At 37.0% G+C, this 20,874-nt stretch overlaps 2 protein-coding genes across 2 annotated transcripts in view; both read right to left on the reverse strand.

Annotated features, from left to right (window-relative positions):
- Positions 1-19: 19 nt before the first annotated feature.
- Positions 20-5,711, reverse strand: LOC112147670 (kelch-like protein 40a). Its single transcript, XM_024274210.2, has 6 exons — positions 4,339-5,711; positions 4,093-4,253; positions 3,733-3,840; positions 2,378-2,563; positions 2,057-2,206; positions 20-1,137 (listed from the first exon to the last, which is right to left on the reverse strand). The coding sequence occupies exons 1-6, from the start codon at positions 5,458-5,460 to the stop codon at positions 1,026-1,028; spliced, it is 1,839 nt and encodes a 612-aa protein (XP_024129978.1). The 5' UTR covers positions 5,461-5,711; the 3' UTR covers positions 20-1,025.
- A 3,103-nt stretch (positions 5,712-8,814) lies between these two features.
- The window catches only part of hhatla (hedgehog acyltransferase like, a), a 13,120-nt gene continuing 1,060 nt past the window's right edge, over positions 8,815-20,874 (reverse strand). The window contains exons 2-13 of the mRNA XM_024273550.2: positions 19,480-19,737; positions 18,573-18,700; positions 16,908-16,975; positions 16,714-16,827; positions 12,602-12,796; positions 12,264-12,473; positions 11,982-12,153; positions 11,443-11,587; positions 11,321-11,356; positions 11,038-11,239; positions 9,960-10,101; positions 8,815-9,776 (exon numbers count right to left, since the gene is read on the reverse strand). Of these exons, the coding sequence (XP_024129318.1) occupies positions 9,634-9,776; positions 9,960-10,101; positions 11,038-11,239; positions 11,321-11,356; positions 11,443-11,587; positions 11,982-12,153; positions 12,264-12,473; positions 12,602-12,796; positions 16,714-16,827; positions 16,908-16,975; positions 18,573-18,678 (1,533 nt within the window). The 5' untranslated portion in view covers positions 18,679-18,700; positions 19,480-19,737 and the 3' untranslated portion in view covers positions 8,815-9,633. The remainder of the gene's footprint in view (positions 9,777-9,959; positions 10,102-11,037; positions 11,240-11,320; positions 11,357-11,442; positions 11,588-11,981; positions 12,154-12,263; positions 12,474-12,601; positions 12,797-16,713; positions 16,828-16,907; positions 16,976-18,572; positions 18,701-19,479; positions 19,738-20,874) is intronic.

A 20,874-nucleotide genomic window follows, 5' to 3' on the forward strand; every position in this document is an offset into this window, starting at 1 on the left:
TGCAAACGTTCAGATGTTGTTTTTTTTTTTTATGGGCAAAACGCAGTCATTATGCCAGGGCCATCTCTAGGATGACGTCATGAAATGGGCGGCATCCACAAGTAGCAAGAGACGTAGCCTCAGAAATTGAGGCGTCTTACTTCCGGATATGAAAAAATCTCATGAAAATAATTGAATCAATAATTTGTCTTTAGGTGTCCAAGGGTAATATTTGATCATATATATGAATATAATTTACTCTAAAAGATTTTTTTAGGGTGGCCTTTTAAAAAAACTCTATGATTTGTCAGCTTCTCTATTTATTCCAACATATTATTAAAATATGATTTTCCATACCTTCACTTGTAACCACTGTTGCAGGACAGATTTTTAATGACAGTTTAGTTTCTGCAAAGACTATTAGATGTAAAAAAAAAAAAAAACTGAAAAGCTAAAAGACAAGTTGGTGTTTCTCTTTATTTTCCGTCTGGTCTTGTGTTTGTGGTGCCAGCTTTTGTAAAGCTGAAAAAGTAAAGGTTCCTCCGAAGCGAGACCATACAGAAACACCACAGTATGTCAGCTGTAAATATGGATGTTTTGTGTTTCGTGGTGATGCTCAGGTGTCATCTTCAATGTTTACACTTTAAACTGTGTTTCTCACCTGTGGAATATAAAATGTTATTGTCCTAAAGCTGTGTCTTATTCGTCACCTGTTTGTTTTGAGGAAACATTGTACAAATGTGGAAAAAAAATGTATAAACTTGTTATTGATCAAATGAAGAAATGTATTTGCACTGTGGATATGGCTCCAGTGTATTTTCTTCTTATGAGCTTTATTCATAAGTATTTATATCTTTATTCTATAGACAATTTTTGATAAATTATGCCAGAAAATGTACAAATCAGGAAATGGAGAATACTAAGCTTGAGTTTGTCTCCCCCTGCTGGTAACATGAAACAGTCCTGCAACCTAACAAAAGAATTGTTCATTTTTCTGACCACTAATGTTCCTTTATAACCTTTATGACACCAGCAGCAAAGTTTGGTTATAACTTGGAGAGACGGAGCGTGTTTAGTCGCACGGGGAGAATGGTGGCTCCCTCTGCGTAGCAAATCTCCCGTACGATTCCATTCCAACTCTTCTCTGACTCATCATATCTGCAAGAAAATGTACAAAACCTTATTTTAGCCAAGCAAAACATAAAGTGACGTCAAAGATTAAATTTAGGAATATGCTAAGTTTTTTTATCTTTTTTATTTATCTCAAATGTTAGGATACGTACTAAATATTTTTGAGTTTAGGCATTAAAAGTAACAAAAAACAAACAGAAATCAGAAATCGCCTCTTTTTGCGTGATGGTTTGACTAAAAGTTTCTGCAGAATTACTAATGGAGGAATAGTTGGAATATGAGCCTGTAAACCAGATTCCCTGAAGATATCACTGTTAGATTTCTGCATGAATAAACTGATATTTTTTACAAGTTAATAGGTAAACAAAGAAAATCTTTAAGACTGAAATGTAAAATTAAGGTTAGTTAAGCTTCAAACTGTTTGTACTTGCTATAGTAACTTGCTATTAAAGATGTATCAGTCTGTCAAATTTAAAAAGTATAAATTTACCTCAAAACGGCAACTGAATCAAAATAAGAAAAATATTTGAGACGCAAAAGGGAACATGCAGGAACTATTTTCTCTAGGGTTTTCTCCTTTTTTTAAAAGAATTCTTTCAGAAAACAAAATACACATGTTTTTGGTTATAGCAAAAATCCAATCTTTTATTCATTTTTAAGAGATCATTGCAAGTTGAAAGAATATAAATACAAACCAAGATAATACAAATGTAAACTAAAAATCCCTTTACATTGATTTGTTAACTGGTCATTGAAAAGTTAATAATATTAGCAGATCTTTTCTTCTTTTTTTGTAAACAAAATTTTTTTTAATCGATTGTACATAAAGAACATTTAGTTCAATTCTTTGTTAGAGGAAATTTTAGTGCAAAGCCCCAATCGCTCTCACCAAACATAAGATTTATTAAATGTTTTGAGACTGCTATCACACATATTGATGTCTCACCTCCAAATGTCCGTCATCTCTTTTGGGATGGGTTCCTCGCTGGTTTCTGTGGGCACCCTGGCAAAGCCCCCCACAGCGTACAGGGAACCCCCTATTGAGATCAGACTGAGGGAGCTGCGCTCCTGAGGAAACTCTGTGAACTCAGACCACCTGGAGAGGAGTAAACACGCAGGTGATGTTCAGTCAGCAGGTACACCATGATACCCTCACCAGCACTTTATGACCTGACGCTTTGTGGTTCATGAGTCATTTCACTCCTGCGTCGTCTCATCAAAATGAGCCATAAAAAAAATAAAATAAAATTGAAGTAAGATGTCTCACTTGTTAGTTGCAATGTCGTAGACTTCCACGGAGCTGGTGAGGCCGGAGTCGGTGACTCCAGTGGCCACAAAGATCTGGTCGTTGTGCACAGTGACACCAAACAGAGAGCGGGCCGTCTTCAGAGGAGCCAGGTCCTTCCACTCAAACTTAGTGGGGTTGTAGCAGCAGACTCTTCTCATGCATTTCCTGAAAAAACAAAATCAAATCATTTTCTATTTTTGAAGGGTATAAGCATTGATCCTGAACAAAATTATGTTTAACTTTTACATTTAAAATTTCCTTAGACTATACAGCTCGGGTTCAAGGTAAAGAGCAAATGTTCGGTTTTATTCATTTTGCTTTCAAAGAGGCTTTCTGAAACTCAAACTTTCAGAAATTAAGTGCAATTCTTGTCTAATCTAGGTCTAATGCAAGACCATTTTCAGAACGTTCAAATGAGATTTTTCTTTTGGATAAACTCAATTCATGACATTACATTCTTGAATCCTGATCAGGTCATGAAAGTTTCTGTAAAAATGAAATGTAAAAGCAATGAAGTAAAAAACACGAATAGAAATCAGTTGATGATTCACATCTTTGAATTGGACTGTGTTGTTGTAAAATTCTTTGATTTATCTTGAAAGGCAGAACACAATTACAAGCAGTTTTCTTGCTGCACTCATTTTTCACTGAAGACCCATAAACCACATTAAGTTGTGTATTTTTAAGAACACAAATAAGCCCTCAAGAAACAGTAGATTTAACAAAGAGGGCTGGCAACATTTCTACTTGAATATAAAATGGTAAACATTTTTCAGGTAAAAAATATTTAAATAACAACAGTAAAATGGGAAGTAATGCTGTTGTTTTTGCATTTTAAAAAAAGTAATCCAAAAACATTTAGGGTAAAATTGTCACTTTTTACAGCAAATATTGTATTGAAAGAGGTATTTTCATATTTTATGACAAAGTGTGTGTTAACATAGTAATTTTTCTAATGAAATGTACTGCAGTTTAAATAGAGACTCATGACAATGAAAACAGGAAATTGTAAAAAAAAAAAGGAAGTTGTTGCTTTTAAATTGTAACAAACAAATTCAGTATTAGATTGCTAAGAGTTATATAATGAAATAAAGTATATTTCTTAAATACTAAGGTGTGCATTAGCAGAATTGTTATTTGGATGTGGAGATATGGATGCCAAGGATACAATATGCATCAAAAATTGATCTAGTGACAATAACAGCAGTATTAGTTGAAAATTCATAAAGATTATGTTGATAAATGGCATAAAATGAAATAATGAACCACCACAGATACTGATGTAGCTGTCACTTTTATATAATAAAGGTCAAACTTTCATAAGTGTCACTTACTTGCTCTCAGACTTTCCCCCGATAACGTAGACAAGGCCTTTGTGTGAAACAGTTCCATGACCGTACACTTCATAGGGCAGCGGGTCCGACTCTCCCCACTTGAAAGACCTGTGAGCATTTAATACAATGTCATTACTATGTTTTAGTGGTAAAGTGAGAAATACTGAAGGCATACTGAGGCATAAAAAAAGCAATGATGCATCAGAACAGATTTCAGTACGTTAAAGGCGAGCAATTGTGTTTTTGTGAGGGAATGTGCTGTTTTATTTTATCTGGCTTTTCTAATGGATTCTTGATTAGAAAAAACTGCCGTATTTATCAGAAAAATGTGTGCAGAGGAAATATTTAGATCCAACTTACTGTCTGTCGTAGATCATGACCGAGTTCAAAACATGTTCCCCCTCCTTCAGCTCCTTTCCACCAACAACAAAGATGGAGTTTTCCGCTTCAGTCAGGCCGAACAGACAGCGGGGGTTGGGCTGCGAGGGCATTCCCAGCCATTCTGAGCTGACTGGATCAAACTGGAGACAAAAACAAAGATGAATTGAACAAAACAAACAAAAAAGCTGCTGTGAGAACAGACTCTCAGAAGGGCTTCCTCCCTACCTGTAGGAAATAAGACTTAAATGGTTCATCTTTGTCTTCATCGTTGTAGAGAAGTCCTCCAACGACAAATATCTGGTTCTGATCTGTCACCAGGCTGCAGTGGTTCTTGGGAATCTCTGTTGATTCAGACGCCATGAAGCACTCGTTTCCGACCGGATCGTAGGCCACCGTTCCTGTGTTGCTGACCATGAGGATCAGGTCCAGCTCAAACATGCCAAAGCGAGGGTTGTTGTTCAGTATGCCTGGTAAATACCCTTCCTCATCATCCTCTTCCTCCTCACTGCCTTCTCCTCCCTTTGCCTCATCTGTGGAAAGCCTCTTTGGTTTTGGGAGACGCCCCCTGTGAGCATCCTTCACAAGATCCAGCTCCTTCATTAGATCCTGGTTGAAGCGGATGAACTGGTGACGTTCAACTTTCTCGTTGAAGTAATCCACGGGAATGAGTCTGAATCGAACGCAATGCAACAGCTCAGACAGGTCTTTGACTCGGCTCTTCTGGTCGTGCCCGACCCAGTCCATCAGGGACTCAAACACCTGCTCCTCCCGCTCAACATTCAGGGCGTCTGAGGTGATGATGAGGGCTAGCTCACTGGGACCGAGCTGCAAGAAGTCCTGGTCCCTGACAACAAGCTGGTAACGCTCACAGATGAACTCTCTGGCAGTCAGAGTCAGCCTGGGACAATCGAGAAGGAGCCCTAATCTGAAGATGGCTAGACAGTTCCCCAGAACCAGCTTCTCCTGGAGGTAGGACACACAAACTGAGAAGATAGAAGGGATCTGGTACATGTTTGCAACCATGAAAATATCCTGGACGTTCTGTTCTGTCAAAGAAATGTCCGATGTGTACAAGTAACGCAGAATCATGCCCATAACGTCCGGGTTGACATCTCTGAGGACGATCTCTCGCTTCTTGCTCTCCTCCAGGTCAGACAGAAACATGGCCTTGAAGAAGGGGCTGCTGGCAGCCAACACCAAGCGGTGGCATGGGAACTCCCTGTCACTGATTTTAAGGACACAGTCCACAAACTTGTCGTTTTCCAACAGGTCACACAGTCCGTCCTGAAGCAAAGTCTGTTGGTACATCCGAGGCTGCTCCATCGGGTCTATCGTCAGGGCAGCCATGTTGCTCCGTCAACGTGTCCCGCTCGGGCTCCTCTTCCACTCCACAGTCGACCGGGACTGACGGTGATCACACGGCTGCTTTAAATTGTTGGCTTGCAGCTGTCCTTGTCTGTCAGCCATTGAATGAGCGAGGGGTATTTATAGAAAGCTGGAAAAGAGGTTCATGCACGCAACAGCTGAACGATCGGGTGTTTAAATCCAGCAGAACAACTCACAAAGCGGCTTTAGCGGGCTGGATCATGCTGATATATTTGCACCCTTTGTCATCCATGTTTCTGACATCAATTTGAACCTAAATAAGGAATTAGGGGTGTAACAATTTATTTTAACAATTTAATTGATATCGTGATTTGTTGCTGATGATATGATTCATAATCATCAGTGTTTCATTTTGAACAATCCGATTCACTGACCTAAAATCAATATTATTATTACGTCTTTGGAAAATAGTAAAACAAACCAACCGTAAAATGGTATTTTCCACTATTGATTATTATCGAAAAAAATACATTTTGAAATGATTTATACTGGTGTAGGTCGATGGACTTTTTTTCTGTAGTCGTTGGTTTCACACAATTACCCGACTATCATCTTAAACATATTTTAAGGATCTGATGTCAAAGCGGGACCTGGAAAAACGGGTCCTGCTTTAGTCGAATTGACTACTGGAAAAATGTTTTTACAGGACAAAAAAAAATCACTCAGGAAAATGTAGTTTTATCAAAACTCAGCTGCTTTAGTTCTCACAAGTTCCAAAAAAATTGACTACATCGGTCCAGTTCTGAGATATTTACAATGGCTGCCGAAGGCATAGACTTTAAAGTTCTATTACTGGTTCAGAAAGCTTAAAATGGTTTAGCTCCAACACACAAGATTGACATCCAGATGTACCAGACCTCTCCGGTCATCTAGATCTGGTCTTTTTTCATTTCCTACAGTCAAAACCAAACATGGAGAATCAGCTTCTATGCTCCACAGATCTGGAACAGACTTCCAGCTGAAATCCAGACAAAAACATTCACCTTTTTTCAGCTGCATTTGATAAGTTTGTATTCAGAAGTTTACATCCATCATGCTACTTTAAGCTTCAATTCAATTAGTTTATAACTTTCTTTACATTTTTATTTGAATATCCTTTTATAAAACAAGTTTTAAAGGTATGTCTATTAAGATGTCTGCTGAACACAAGTTATACAACACTGACACCTGCTGGTTCAAATGATACTGCAGAAAGTGACATGGCATCTTATAACTGAGAAAGTGAAAAATAGTCTGTAAAGTTGAAAAGATTGCTGCTATCAGCTCATTTTTACTTTTAAGTACAATATTTAAAAACAAAAAGAAACATTATTCTGACTTACGTATTTGTCAGCTGACAAAGATGGAAATTTAAATGTAATCCTTTTAATAAAAAGTTGGATCAAACTCATACAGAGTACTCTGGATCGTCGCCATGACAGACCATGCCCTTTAAAATGGATTCCACAAATATAGTCCTTGAGGTGGGGCTTCGGGACAGTTTTTGTCAGGACAGGAGATCCCCCCAGAGGTATAATTAATAACTCATATGGTTATCTTTACAAAATAAGGCTTGAGTGGTCAGTGTTTGTGCTCCTGCTCCTTTCAACAAGGTAATTCACAGCTTTGTTTTTTAGTGCGTTAACGTTGACACATTAACGCAAAAGATTTTGAAATTATGATTAAATCGTTAATATTTATCAATGCAAATTAATCGCACCTCACAGAGCAGCAGTCCTTTGCTTTGCCTCGGAGCTGCAGTCATCTGCATTAAAACACCTCAAGTTTTATTTTTTCTCACTCATACCATGGTTATTTACAAAAGAAATAAATATTCAGTCAGTTTTTAATACTTTAATCTTGTTATTTTTTGGTTTAGATCACTTTGTTTTACAGCAGCCTGCACAGTGATATAAAGCAGCGAAAGGAATTTTTTTTTGAAGTCTGCAGTTTCTTTTCTCGTGGCTGTACGTCAGCATCTTTGTTTCTTGAAGTAATACTGAAAACATAAAAGTCTTTAGAGTTCTGCTCATCTTACTGCTGATTTGTTTTTGTGTGACCAAATGACACTTTTTCGTATCTGAGTTAACACTTAATGAATTTAAACATTCCAGACAATATTAAGAAAAAAATTTCTCTCTAGCCTCCTTTTGTTCTGAAGTCGTATATTGTCATCAAATGTATCTAGTAAAACATTGTGTTTAATCACAGCACAAAAATGGGATTAATCAATTGACAGCTTTATTTAAAAATAAATGTGCTAAATGTACAGTTTTGTGTGTAATTTGTGATTATTTGCAGATGACAACTGGTCGGCAAATATTGTAACAAAAAAAAAATTGCGATTAATTGTGATTTATTTTTTCTCAGGTTTACGATTAATTAGTTTTTTTTTTTTTTTAAATCGATTCCCGGCCCTACTTTTTAGTGAAAAAGTACGGATTAGGAAGCACCCCGTAACTGGTTTCTACTGGTATGGAGCTCCATGTGGGTTCATGTAAAAATGCATGTGTGTTAATAACAAAGTATAAAAGTGTAGCATTATATAAAAGTATATATATTTAAAAAAAAAACTTAATTTAGTATGAAAACCCTTCACTTGCATTCTAATTTAAGGGTGTTCCTCTGGGTTGAGCTCAGGGATCTTAGCAAACCCGTCGAGTTCTTCCAAACTAAACTCTTTCACGTCTTTACTTGCTGTTGTAGACACGTTGGAACAGGAAGTAATCATCCCATCACCCTATTCCACCCTCCAACAAACTTCACTTTATATATCAAGGTATGTGTGATTCATTGTTCCAAAAACACCCCCACAGCTCTAAAGTTCAAACATTACATCATGCTATTTATGCTGCATTTTGGGGGTAATATGGCATGCATTCAGCTGCTCAGTCATGAAACACACATTACATAAAGTGTTTTATGCTTTTCTTAAGTTAATCTGGAGGACACAGTATACAATAAGAGAGTTTGGTGATTTTGTTATTATTTTGTTTTGTTATTATTATTTTCTGGTTATATTATGAGTTAAACTAAGAAATCTAAATTTGTTGGTGTAGGCTATATTATCTGTTGTACTTTTTTCTCTTTGTTTATTGTTTTGAGATTATGAAAGAAAAGTGAACTAAAGGCTTCATTAATTAAGCAAAAGGGGCTGAAATGACAAGTTTTTCGTATTATATGGTTTTGTTTTGTAATTTTTTGAGGCAAACAAATAAACAAATTAATGAATAAATGAACAAACTAATAGCTATATAAATACATGAAGTTAGGTGTTGTGTAAAATAAAATGCATATTTTTAATTATTTTTAAAAAAGCACAAAAGCCCACGTCAATACTTTGCGGGAAGAAAAAAAATATTTATTTTGAACGAAAGGTCTTAAATTAAAATAACTTCATGGAAAAAAAGTAGAGTAAAACACAAAAAAATCTTCATGTTGTCGCATGCTACACTGAAGACTCGCACTAGCTTTGAATGACAAGCGGGTCGAGGCTGACCCATATTCTCTCCTAGGAGTTCTGCTTTTCATAGCAAGACACATACAGGTATGTATGCTAAAACTGCTTTCCTATGGAATAAAACAATGACTTCCTGGACAGTGACATAACGCTCAAAAACAACTTGAAAAAACACAAATAGACTTACACTTTGGACAGTGGCAACTGCCTTGTTGAGCACCTTTAGTTTTTTTGTTTTATTACATTCTGTTTAAGTCGTTTTCAAGCTTTATTCATTTCTGTGTGTTTGAAAATTGTGACAATAAAGTCAAACTTAAAACAATAAATGCTTAACTTTTTGAAAAATAAAAATAAACGTGTTGACAATCATTCAAAAGGAAAGTTTTGCATTCTAGAATAAATTTTTGCTGGGTTGTAACCAGAGAAAAATATATATAAATATATGTTTTTGATAAATAGAAATAGAAAATGCACCGTTTGTGCCACGGGATGTGTTGATTATCAACAGCAAGTGCACTTCGGGATCATTAAAATATCATCTCTCTTCTGGTAGCAAAAGCACAAATGCCGATTAAGGGACAGCAGAAACGCTGGCCGGCATCCAGTCTGGTTCTATCACTGTTTTCAGAGCCCAGGATGGAACCATGCTGTTCATCGACAAGCCTGAAAAACCCTTTTTTTCACTTCCTGTCTCACTATTCTGCCTTCTCTTTGGCACCATCGGCAGGCGTCGCTGCTTCTGCTTCCTCTTGCAGGGCTTGCTGTCGCTCTCTCTCCTTCACAAGCTGCACACCACAGTAGGTGACGAACAGCACAGACAGCGTTGACAGTGGAAACCCTGATAATAGGGACAGAAGACAAAAAAAGGGGAAAGAAGATTAATAAGTAAGAGCAAGCATGACTTTAAATGTGAAACTCCTGGATTTTTAATGGTACATAATCTGGTTTAGGGATTAGCGAAGAGTTGTGTGATCTCTGAAGGATGGAGAGAAAAAAAAGCAATGTCGTCTTTGCTTCCCACCTTTGAAAATCAGTCTTCTACCCACAGTTTTAGCGAACTCCAAACTGTTCAGAGACAGAACGTTGTAGAGAACAATGGCCCAGAAGTTGGCGGCGTTGAAAACACCTCTAATCCTGCGAGACATAGCTTCACCCATACCTCCCTAAACACAAAAGACAGGAAAAATGTTAATTCTGCAGGTCTACACTGTAGAATTAGTAGTATTTATAAGGCACTTAGAAATACTGAGCGATTTATAGAAAAATATAGAGTAAAAAGTACACAAATAAAAATAACTAGCAGTAGAATTCAAACTAAGAAATAAATCAATGGAAGTAAAACCATAAATGTCTGGATTTAAAATAATGGAAAAAATGTTCACTTGCATTTAATAGTGATGTAAATAAAATATTTGCCCGGACGCACATTGTAATTGTCAGAATAAAGACCCACTTCAATGTTTTTGGTGTTTTTAACATCTTCTTGTGGCAATTTTCTTATAACAGAGGACATATATAAAGAAAATTCAGATTAAAATTGTATATCTTTAATCAAATTGTTGATAATCAGGTGTAGACGCTAAAATGTTGATTGAAAAGATTGCATTTGTATGCAGAAAATACACTGAGTGGTCCACAAGTTCCCAGCTCCGCTCCACTCTGATGCCTATAGACGACAAGATCCATGTACGTCTTTGTTTTCCTCATTTGAGCTGACATCTTTATCAGAACTGTAGCTTCAATATTGCTTGCCATTTTTGTTGCACCTCAAATGTTAGGTTGGGGTTGTGAGGGGCTGTAAGCTAGAAGGAGAGCAGGTAAACAAAGGGACACAACTCAGAGACAAATTACTAATGAACTTCTCTTGCTCTGCAGAACGTATAGCCAAGAAAATTACAGTTTTTTTTTTGTTTTTTTTTTTAAATTTTGGCTAAAAACTGCATAATCATAATAAAAAAACCTTTTGGAACAGATCAAAATATGATCGGAGTGAGACTTCTTGGGATTGTTTAACATTATTTTAGTGATATTTTGCATCCAGGAGGCAAAAAAAGAACATTTTTGAAGATGTACAGAGCTGAAATGTCAGTAAGTCCCACCTCTATTATAGAGAACGGTGGAAGGGAGAAGAACTTGGCCACCCACAGCTCAAAGTTAAGGCCGAAGCAGTTGAAGAATGACCAAATGTACACCAGCTCACACGGCCCGAGCCACAGGGTGGTGATCGCAAAGGTGCAGATTGTTGCCAGAAGTTCTTTGAAGATATTGTCATGATCGCATCCGATGTAGTCGTAGACGTACCTGGAACATTTGAGTATTGGTTTACACCAACTGAGATGAAAAGTCATCAAGGACAGATCATGTTGTCATGGAAACACTCACTTGCAGAGCCAGTCGTTGATGCCTCTGTCAAAGTGCCTGCAAAATACAAAGATGACAGTGACTGTAGTAATTTAAAAGAAGTAATAGTTTAATGGGAAACAAAAACTGTTTAGAAAACATACGTCTCAGCGAAGACGTAGAGCATGGTTATACATTTGGGAGGCTGAGGAGGGTCCAGGTGGTCTAGTGTGGCCACAGTGTTAATAACGCCAAACATCACAGCTGCTTTCACCCAGTCATACACCAGGTTGGAATAGGCCAATCCAGCTGCAAACCACAGAAAAAAAACATCAATTTAATTTCCACTTTATATTTTAAGCTTTAACTTTGATTTTGCAAATCTGTTAGAAAATAATTGAAGATAAATTTTAAAATATTGTTCTTTGTAAACTTAAAAAAACCCATTGAGTCTAAGAAGTGTTTCAGTGTTTTCCCACATCACAAATATGCTTTTTCAAACAGCATTTTCTCGTCAGTTCCTGATTCAGAACAAGTTGAATAAAGTTACCAATATAAAGCCCATTGAGACAACTGTAGTGTGATATTGGGCCATAAAATAAACTGAATTGAATTGAGATAACAACATAAGTTTAAAAAAACTGACAAAAACAAAAACAATCTGTAGACAATGAACAAACTAGCATGAGGAAAACCCACTTACCCAGACACCAGTCAGAAAGCTTGGTGACCAGCTTCATGTCACTGGGAATCGTCAGGATGTAGAGATAGTGGAAGAAGACATCCACCACCAGAATGACTCCCAGGTGCAGCAAAGCCTTGGTGGTGATGTTCCACATCTCCCTCTCCTTACGAGTGAGCTGAGTGTTGTTCGCCTGTAAAAATAATCAGTCAGTGCTTCAAACTTGTGTATTCATATTCATCAAAGTTTGGGTCACGACTAGTTTTCCTAAAGTCTTCCTCATGTTTAGTATTGAAGCCTCACCTGGACGTGGTAACGGTCAAAAGTCATGATTGGACCAAAAAAGAAGAACGGGAGGTAGAAGTTGTACTTTAGCAGATCACAGAAGGAGTAGTTGCCATCTTTCTTCTCACAGTTCTCTAAAGCAAAGCTCATACAGCGCATGATGCTGAAGCCACAGCCTCCATAAAACAGGATGTCTTGCAGGTCAAAAGAGCCAGTCACCAACGCCTCCTGAAAGAGTCAGAGTCACGTAAGTCTGTGTCTTCACCATTCTGCACAAGAACACTCTATCATAACAAAAAAAGTCATCAGCACCCACAATGCATTGCAAAAGAGCTACGAGGGGTTGGGAAACTCACCTGCCAGCTGTTATAGGGCTCCAGCTTAATGGAGGCCAGAGTGCTCAAACCTGCAGCAAAGCACATCCATTTCTTCTTGACCAGAGCGACGCTATAGAGTATAATGCAGTGAGACAGAACCAGAGCCATGAAGGTCCAGCCCATCGTTACCAGGACCGCCAAGCCGCCGTACATGGCAAAGATCAGCGATCTGTGCTGTGGGTAAAAAGGAGCCAGTATTAGTGACTGAGTTCCACACAGATTGTTGAAACTAGCTCGAATTCAAAAGACAGAAAAATCATACATTTTCTTAAAAAACAGACATTTAAATAAACATTTAATGATATATCTAGACCTATTAAATGCAATGCTCAGATAACCCTTCAGTGACTAACAAATTTGATGCTGTCTACTTTGACAATTTCATAAATGTTCTAACTCCTGGTATGAGTATGTGGAACATTTGCAGAGGTGTTTTTGCATTTGCAGGAGCTGATAGTAAATCTGCCTAAATGCCAGTTAGAACAAGCTGACACAGGAGGGAAGAAGTGAAGGGTGACTGGTTCAGTTCAGGTCATTCTTGGTCCAAAAAATCGAATTGCCAGATTATATGACAACGATAGGATGCTACAGATGTTTTTGCAGGAACTTTTTATCGCTGCCATTGTTACTCAGATTAAGCAGGGTCTAATGACCGTACTGGTCCTTGCTTGCATGGAAGTTTGCTGTTGATGCGTGCATCTTTGGTGTAAGGACTGTTCTTTTGCAATATGGTGTTAATAGGTTGGAGTACCCTGTCTCAGACTTTTCCAAAAAGTTAAAGAAACACTAGAAGCGGTAGCTCACCATAAAATACAGAAAAACAATGGCTTTGGTTTTGGGTCTTTGAAGTATGTTGAGAGCATAAAGTGTGTCTATCACCATTTTTAAGGATCATGACCCTTTAGGGCCGTATGCATTTTAATTATCGCTGTCTGATGAGTTGGAACACGCTTCAGGCAACTTATCAAGATATCAAGATGAAGCCAGATGACAAAATAGTCTCCTTCAAAATGACGTCCCTTTTCACTTACATACCCAACACAGAATCAATAGAAATTTTAACATGAATTAGCCCCAAATGTGCCTGACAGAACCAAGCTGACACCAGAACACATTTGGGATGAAAATATGCCTGAATGCCACCTGTTTTAAGGGAAATTCCACAGGCAAAAACAGGGTTGTGCCACAGAATCACCAGTGCCCCCCATTTAGAGGAAGTAGAAAACAGAAATCTATCCTTGGAACTGGACTTACACACTTAGTTCAGACATGCAAATGACGTGTGGGTTCAAATCCTAACTCAGGAAGTGGAGTGAATATCAATGGGAACTCCATATCAACTCGGGAAAACACCACAGACGAGTGTTTGTTCTTCTTAACTGCTCTGTTCATATCAATCTGAACTCTGAGGTGTTCAGGAAACTCATTCACACTAACTAGTACCTCATGTTTCACTCCCACCACCTAATTTGATCTAATTTGGGACACAAGTATATTAGAAAAAAGGAACCCAGAAGGGAAAAAAAGCGAATCACATTAACACTTCCCTTAAGAACTACAGTTACCACCTGGACTTTGGTAAAGGGCAAAAAGAATATAAGACTGTGACCAGGAAAGAACAACAACAGAGAAACTGTTGTTCACCTAAGTGTCAAGTGTGTCTGAGAAACTTTGAACGATCTTAAGCAGCACACACATCATTACTGTTAAGTTCAAACCCAACAACACCTGGAAACAAAAAACAGTCCACCTCTTATTGTGTAACAATAAAATGCCATATTTATAACTACCCATGTAGCGTCTGCTTTAGCTGAAAAGATCTGACACATAACCAGACACACCACTGAGGAATGTCTGCTCTTCCCTCTTGGGCGGTGACCTTTGGGTCAATGACATTTTGGGGTCTGAGTGCTCCAATAACATCCAGCATCCCCGTTCCTGTACCACCAGAGAGTTTCAGCAGGTGAGGTGACGGTTAGGCCCATCTACGATTAAAATGAATGAATTTTCAGGCACTACATGATCTAAATCCAATGTTTGCTTTTACTGTTCTTTAAAAAACACAAAACAAAAAAAAATGTATTATTTCCTGAGGTTTAACAGGGCCCATTTTCAGACTCTCCAGGTTTGCAGTAAGTGATTTTTTTCTCCTTCCTAAAGAAGTGGCTGATTTGTTCAGACTATATATATATATATATTCATGTAGCTTTGAGCATAGCGCTGACTTTCCTAAGTTAGCAGCCCTTCATATTTCCTTTATCCTTAAATATACAAATCGACACATCTAAGCTCCTGAAAACGTCATTGTGGCACTTTTTAAACTTACTTGAGGAGTTTTAGCCACCTGCTTTCTTCAGAACAATACAGATAAATGTAATTGAATTCAAAACTAGTTTGAGCCTTATAAGTAGAGTTGCATCTATTATCATATAATTCATCATAAATGGCTTTGTTGGAGGAAGATCTTATTTTGTGCTCCAATGCAAATCATGTTTTGGGTGTTTTTAACATGTTCTTGTAGCACTTTTTCTTATGTTTCTTATATTTTCACAATCTCTCGGTCATAACAATGAAGATGGTTTACGTGGCCTTAAACTTGTTCCTAAGCTGTGATGTAGCACTGATTCTGCTCAAATTCCTGATCCTTTTCTTTTCAACTTATTATTTTTTGTGTTATTATCATCATTCTTTGATGAATCTGCACAAATTGTATTTCTTTTTAAATTAGAATATTTTGATTTTGAATTTGATTTTGATTTTTACTGCATTAGCAAATGAAGATGATTTGGGTGGGATTATATAAGTTCGCTTCCTTCCACTCCCTTTAAAGCGATCTACTGGTGATTTATTAAGTGATATGTTATGTATTATGACCTGATTGCTTGAAATAAACCATTTCATTCATTTATTCATTCATTCATTCATTCATGTTGGAGGACATAAACAACAACAATTAAGCTTAAAACTGCTTTTCTGAGTTTTTCTATTTTCAAATCATAGTGAATTAGGAGGAGTTTGAAAAAGCTTGTAGTTGTTATGAACAAACTTTAAATGCCCTCCAGCTCCTTGTTTCGCTCCATTTTGATGCATCCACTTGCAGACAAATATTTTGTTTCCTTTCATGAAGCATCGGGAACATCAAAACACAAAATCAAATACAGAATACAACACAGTCCTACAACGTCAAGAATGAAAGGGAGCAGATGGAAGAACAATGTTCTTAAATAGGTCCATGTATGTCTTTGTTTTCTTCGCGTGAGTCGAAGTCTTGCTCAAAATTGTATGGCTGGATAGCTCCAATATTGCTTGACAATTTAGTTGCACCAGCAAAGTACAAGTATTGCCAAATAAAGTATCGCGATATTTCACTGAGTCGATATTTTCTTACAACCCTAATGTAAACATATGGATGATGGGAAAAGTAAGCAGACTCATTCAGCGCCAACAGTCCCACCCACAACTCAGAGGGGAATTTCTGATGAACTACTGCCACTTTGCAGATATTATATTATAGATATATGCAGATATTATATAGAATATGAAATATTTTAAGTAAAAGCAGCCTAAATCATAATTAAAACACAGCTGGAAACGTTTTTAAAAAAGACCAAAAGATGATTTGTGTGGGACTTTAAAAAGAAACCATATAATCACAATTTATGACAACATAAGTGAGAGAGTAATCTAATAACAGGAAGCATAACAAAATAAAAGTTGTGTTTTTCATTAATTATCATCACAAATCCACTTGTTAAAAAAGAAAAACTGGAAAAATACAATTAATAGCCTTGTTTGTTGTTGTGTTGAGTTATAAAAACTCAGTGGAATAGCAATCTTGATGTCTGTTTTACTTATGTTTTCACCTATAAGCAATGTGTAGTTGGTTGCAGATGTCCTTTTTTTTGTTTGTTTGTTTGTTTTTTGTATGTATTGCACATGAAGGAGGCAGAAAAATAAGTTTTCTTCATACTGGTCCCTTTCATTTCCTCAGCAAAAGATGCCTTGTGTTGTTTTAATGTATTATGTTTATTTTTTTCCTGTGGAAATTAATAAAAACGAATTAATAAATCCCTATTAAAACCCACACGCACCTTTGGAGCGATGATGGTAAAGATCTTGGCAAAGATCACATGACCGATGAGAGCAAAGAGGATGTGATTGCGGAACGTAGAGAACCACATCATCCATTCGAAATCTGCTACATCCTGCAGGGCGATGAGGATGCATTAGTGAAACCTGACCCCACACAATTCTGACACACAGGAACCAGATTTAGAGGACTTACCATTTTCCTGCCAAAGTAATGCCATCCTGGTTTCACGCTTTCTTTGAAGGTCTTTCTGTTCACATTTTCTAAAAAATAAATATTAATAAACACAAGAAGGAAGGACATTTAATGAATGAGTGTCTTTATTAGAATTTTCAAACTCAAATCAACTATTTTACAATAAATTTAATTAAAGAAAAAACAATTTTCTTCATAATTATGACTGTAAAAGTCTGTCTTTGATAATTACCATCATAAAAAGGTGATTTGTCGGAGCACTTTTATAAAATCAAATGACTTATATGCTGCTCAGCTTTCTTCTTTTGACGCTGAAACCTGGAGTCACATGGTTTTAATCTTATTCAAGGAGATTAGCTTAACATAAGGTCTTAAAAATAACCCAGCATGAATCATAAAACTTATTTAAATAAAAAAAAGAAGAAAATTTCATCAAAAATCAAAGTCAGAACAGTGGAGAGGATGAGGCACCAAGTAAGTGGCGTTCGCCCCCACAGCTACTCCCACTAGCTGTAAAAAGGGAAAGCCTCTGTCTCCTGAAAACACAGCCTGACTTCTGTTTACAGCATTTAGTCCTATTGGAGCATGAGACCTGCAAGTAGATCTCTTTAGGCAGCAAGGAAACTGGTATAAACACAGATTGAAAGCTGAACTCGGAGTCTGTCATGCAGTGAAAGACAGTACCAGCCACCAAATTACTGTCAGTCTATTCACATCAGTGCTGGTTAAAGATTTAAAATTCTGTAACTGAGAAAACACTGTTTTGCTGTATTTTTTTTATATGTCTATCAGAGAACAATGAAAAATGAAGTGGATCATCTCCAAATTGTCCTAACATTCATGAGGACAAGCAGGAATCCCAGCAGGGAAGGTGATCTCTTTTGAATCCCCAAGCTGAGCTTTGTTCTACATAGTTTCAGATTACCACAAACGCGGACTTATCATTAGGCAAAGGTAGGCAATTGTAGACCCCCAACACTCTGGGGCCCCGAGCTAAACACTAAATTAAAGTGTCTAAAATAAATTTAACACTCATCTTTTTTAACTCTGTCCTAAAAAAACACTCAAAATCACTGAAAAGGCAAAAGACTGATCACGTGAGTGTTTTTGTCCTCCCTCATCCAGCTGCATCAATGGAATATTCCAGTTAATAGCAAGTTAGCCGGCAGAAATTTCAGTTTTCCAAGAATACTACTAGAAAAAATTAAATGTATCCATTAACCTGTTTCATAAATGCAATTTATATGCTAGATCCTAACCATTTCATTTTTAATTGCGTATTTCCTGTTCAGTTTCGAACTGCAGTTTTGAAATGATTTCAGTCTTTAAAAGCTTATCAAAACTTTTGGATTCTTGATATTGATTCTGTCTACTAGTGAACCAATGAAGAAGTTAAAAAAAAATAATACAACCCCCATTTTATTCTTCTTACGCTAACAAACCACAAAAGTTGCAACAGATGCACCACTTTTAAAAAGCAGTATTGAATCATAAATACTGTAAAGTATTGTTAACCTAAAATGAACTAAGTGTTTTTTTTCCCAGAAAATGTAATTTAAAAACTTTTTTCTTTTTATTTCAAGCGACTTACGTTACAAAAAAGGTTTATTTTGGAATGTTGTGTGGTGAATGGTGATTGTTTGACATCTTCGGTTGGACGCTCACCACTTGAGGCTTCAGATATCCAACTGCCAGCCCATATCAGTGCCACCCCAAGCACAGCGGAGTAGAGATAGAGCTCATATCTGGGGAGGGCAGCCTTGATCCCCATGGTGAATCTGGAAGCTGGAACCCTAACAGGTTGAACAGCAGTTAGTAGCAGAATCTGACCGCGAGCAAACTTTGTGGGCGTGAATATAAAAGGCACAGATTCAGGTTACAAGGGAGAGTGAACTCATGAAAGCGTTCAGTTTGACTGTCTTTTCTCAGAAACTGCCATGTGATCTGAAAAATGTGTCAGGTAAGTCAGTGGTGTCATGTATATCACACCTTAGAAATAGGGAGTTGTTGCATTTTGTTACAAACAGCATCTGAAAAGGTTTTAAAGTGCTTGAATTATCCAGTGAGAGTCAGTAGTTTTCTCTCATGGATGGTGTTTTCCAGTAAGAGTTTACAGTGGACAGACCCTGGACTTAAATGGGACTGCAGGGCTCTGGCTCCTCGGAATCAGCACCGTCAGCTGCGCAACTCTACCCCTCCTTCCTATTATAGCTCTCGCAGTTGGTCTGCTCTGCAGCAGGGCAGCTGCAATGTGATCTGTGCGGCGCTGGGGACTCACTTCACGGAATAATTAGCCCTGACTGAAATGACCAAGAATGGTGCAGTGAAGCAGGAGGGAAAAAGGCGCAGACGGGGTCGGCGTTTGCGCCAATTAAAGTGTGTGTCAAATCCATTCAGAGCACTGAGCTGAAGTCCAAAGAGTTGTCCGGCATGCTAAGAAGTAAACATGGTGTTGGGGGATCCGGCAAAGTGTCCCGCATACAAATTCAGGTTTTACTGCACTCTGAGAGAGAAAACACCTTTTTTTGCATTTCTTTTAATGGTTATTAGGGAGGTTTTTTCTCATACTAACCTTGTTGGAGCAGCAGAGTTTGCAGCAAACAAAAGGGAAAAGAAGTCCAAAGAGTGGCAGCCACAGCAAGGAGGTTAATCCATCCGTCCTGTGCGGGTTTGCGGCTGCCGCTGCGATCAGTCAGCCTCAGCCAGCCGAGATGTTGCGGACTCAACGTAAGGAAGAGAGCGAAGAGGAGGAGGAGGAGGAGAAGGGGGATATATTTATCCCTCACTGAAGGATCGCAGAGTGAGGTGCTCCACGCCGAGTCCATCATGTCTGATTGAAGAGAAAATTAACTTCAGGAAAACAGTAGAAAATATAAACCTGTTGTAAACTTAAAAAAATACTTTTTTATATATATATTTAAGAGTCCCAGAATTCATAAAGTCGACATACAATCATTTTGTCTGATTATTTTTAATTGATGCACTTATTCCTAAAATATACATCTTTTTTTATTTCTTTTTTTTGTCTAACAACTTTTTGATCTTCTTGCATGAAATACTTGTCTTCAATTTTGTTAATTATAATTAGATGAAAATATATAAACAAATATGACCCATTCAGGTGTAATTAATTATTTTCTAAATAAATTACTAACCTTTATACCCTAATTTACTGTAATAAATGACATTAAACTATTTGATGTAATCATTTGTCAAAATATTTGTAGTAAAGGCTTTTTAATAGAGATTTGTTTTAAAATAGGCTTTGACGAGATGTGCCAACTTTGGCAAAGGCACTAATATGATGGACCTCCAAGTCGGTGCATCTTAAAAAAATGATTCATTTCAATAAATTAACTAATTTATGAATGAAAGAGGAGTGTATGATGAGCTCATTTCTTTCAATGAGATTTATCTGATCTCCTGCACACGAAAATTAGATCTCCATAACTGATTAACCCTATGCACTTAATTTGCTTTTATGTTTAAGGTATTTAATTTGATTGAAACTTTTTACATGCTTAAATAAAAATACATCAAGTCAAAATCAAATGAAAAGTTCAAAAACAAAATCTAAACAATTAAATCTAAAAATTAAAAGTAGCAAACACACTTATCATAATGCGTTTTTTCTTAAATGAGCACCATCCTAAAATTGCTATAACCTTAAATTATTTCAGCAAACACACACAAAAAAGCATCTTGCAGGACTTTGAAATTCACCAATTTTAGCTGAAAAAAGGTTCCACTAAATTGCTAAAGAAAATAAAAGGTATAAGGTTGGGAGTTGACACCATATTATGTAAAGAAAAATTACCTTTTCCAAATGTTTTAAATGCATCTGGAAACTACGGAACCCTAAACATGACAATGAAAAATTAGCATTTTGTGCATAAAAATTTGTATTTTGTGGCCACAAATTATTATTTTTTTATTTTATTTTAATTTTGTGAGCACAAGTTCTGTT

This window comes from Oryzias melastigma, linkage group LG17 (genome assembly GCF_002922805.2).
Source record: "Oryzias melastigma strain HK-1 linkage group LG17, ASM292280v2, whole genome shotgun sequence".
Taxonomy (NCBI): domain Eukaryota; kingdom Metazoa; phylum Chordata; class Actinopteri; order Beloniformes; family Adrianichthyidae; genus Oryzias; species Oryzias melastigma.

Bases quoted from the DNA above. Each gene is read 5' to 3' on its own strand.
- LOC112147670 (XM_024274210.2), bottom strand. From the start codon at position 5,460: ATGGCTGCCCTGACGATAGACCCGATGGAGCAGCCTCGGATGTACCAA. The intron at 4,254-4,338 runs GTAGGGAGGAAG...TTTTGTCTCCAG, and splicing joins TTAAGTCTTATTTCCTACAG to TTTGATCCAGTCAGCTCAGA. The intron at 3,841-4,092 runs GTAAGTTGGATC...AAATGCTCACAG, and splicing joins GTCATGATCTACGACAGACA to GTCTTTCAAGTGGGGAGAGT.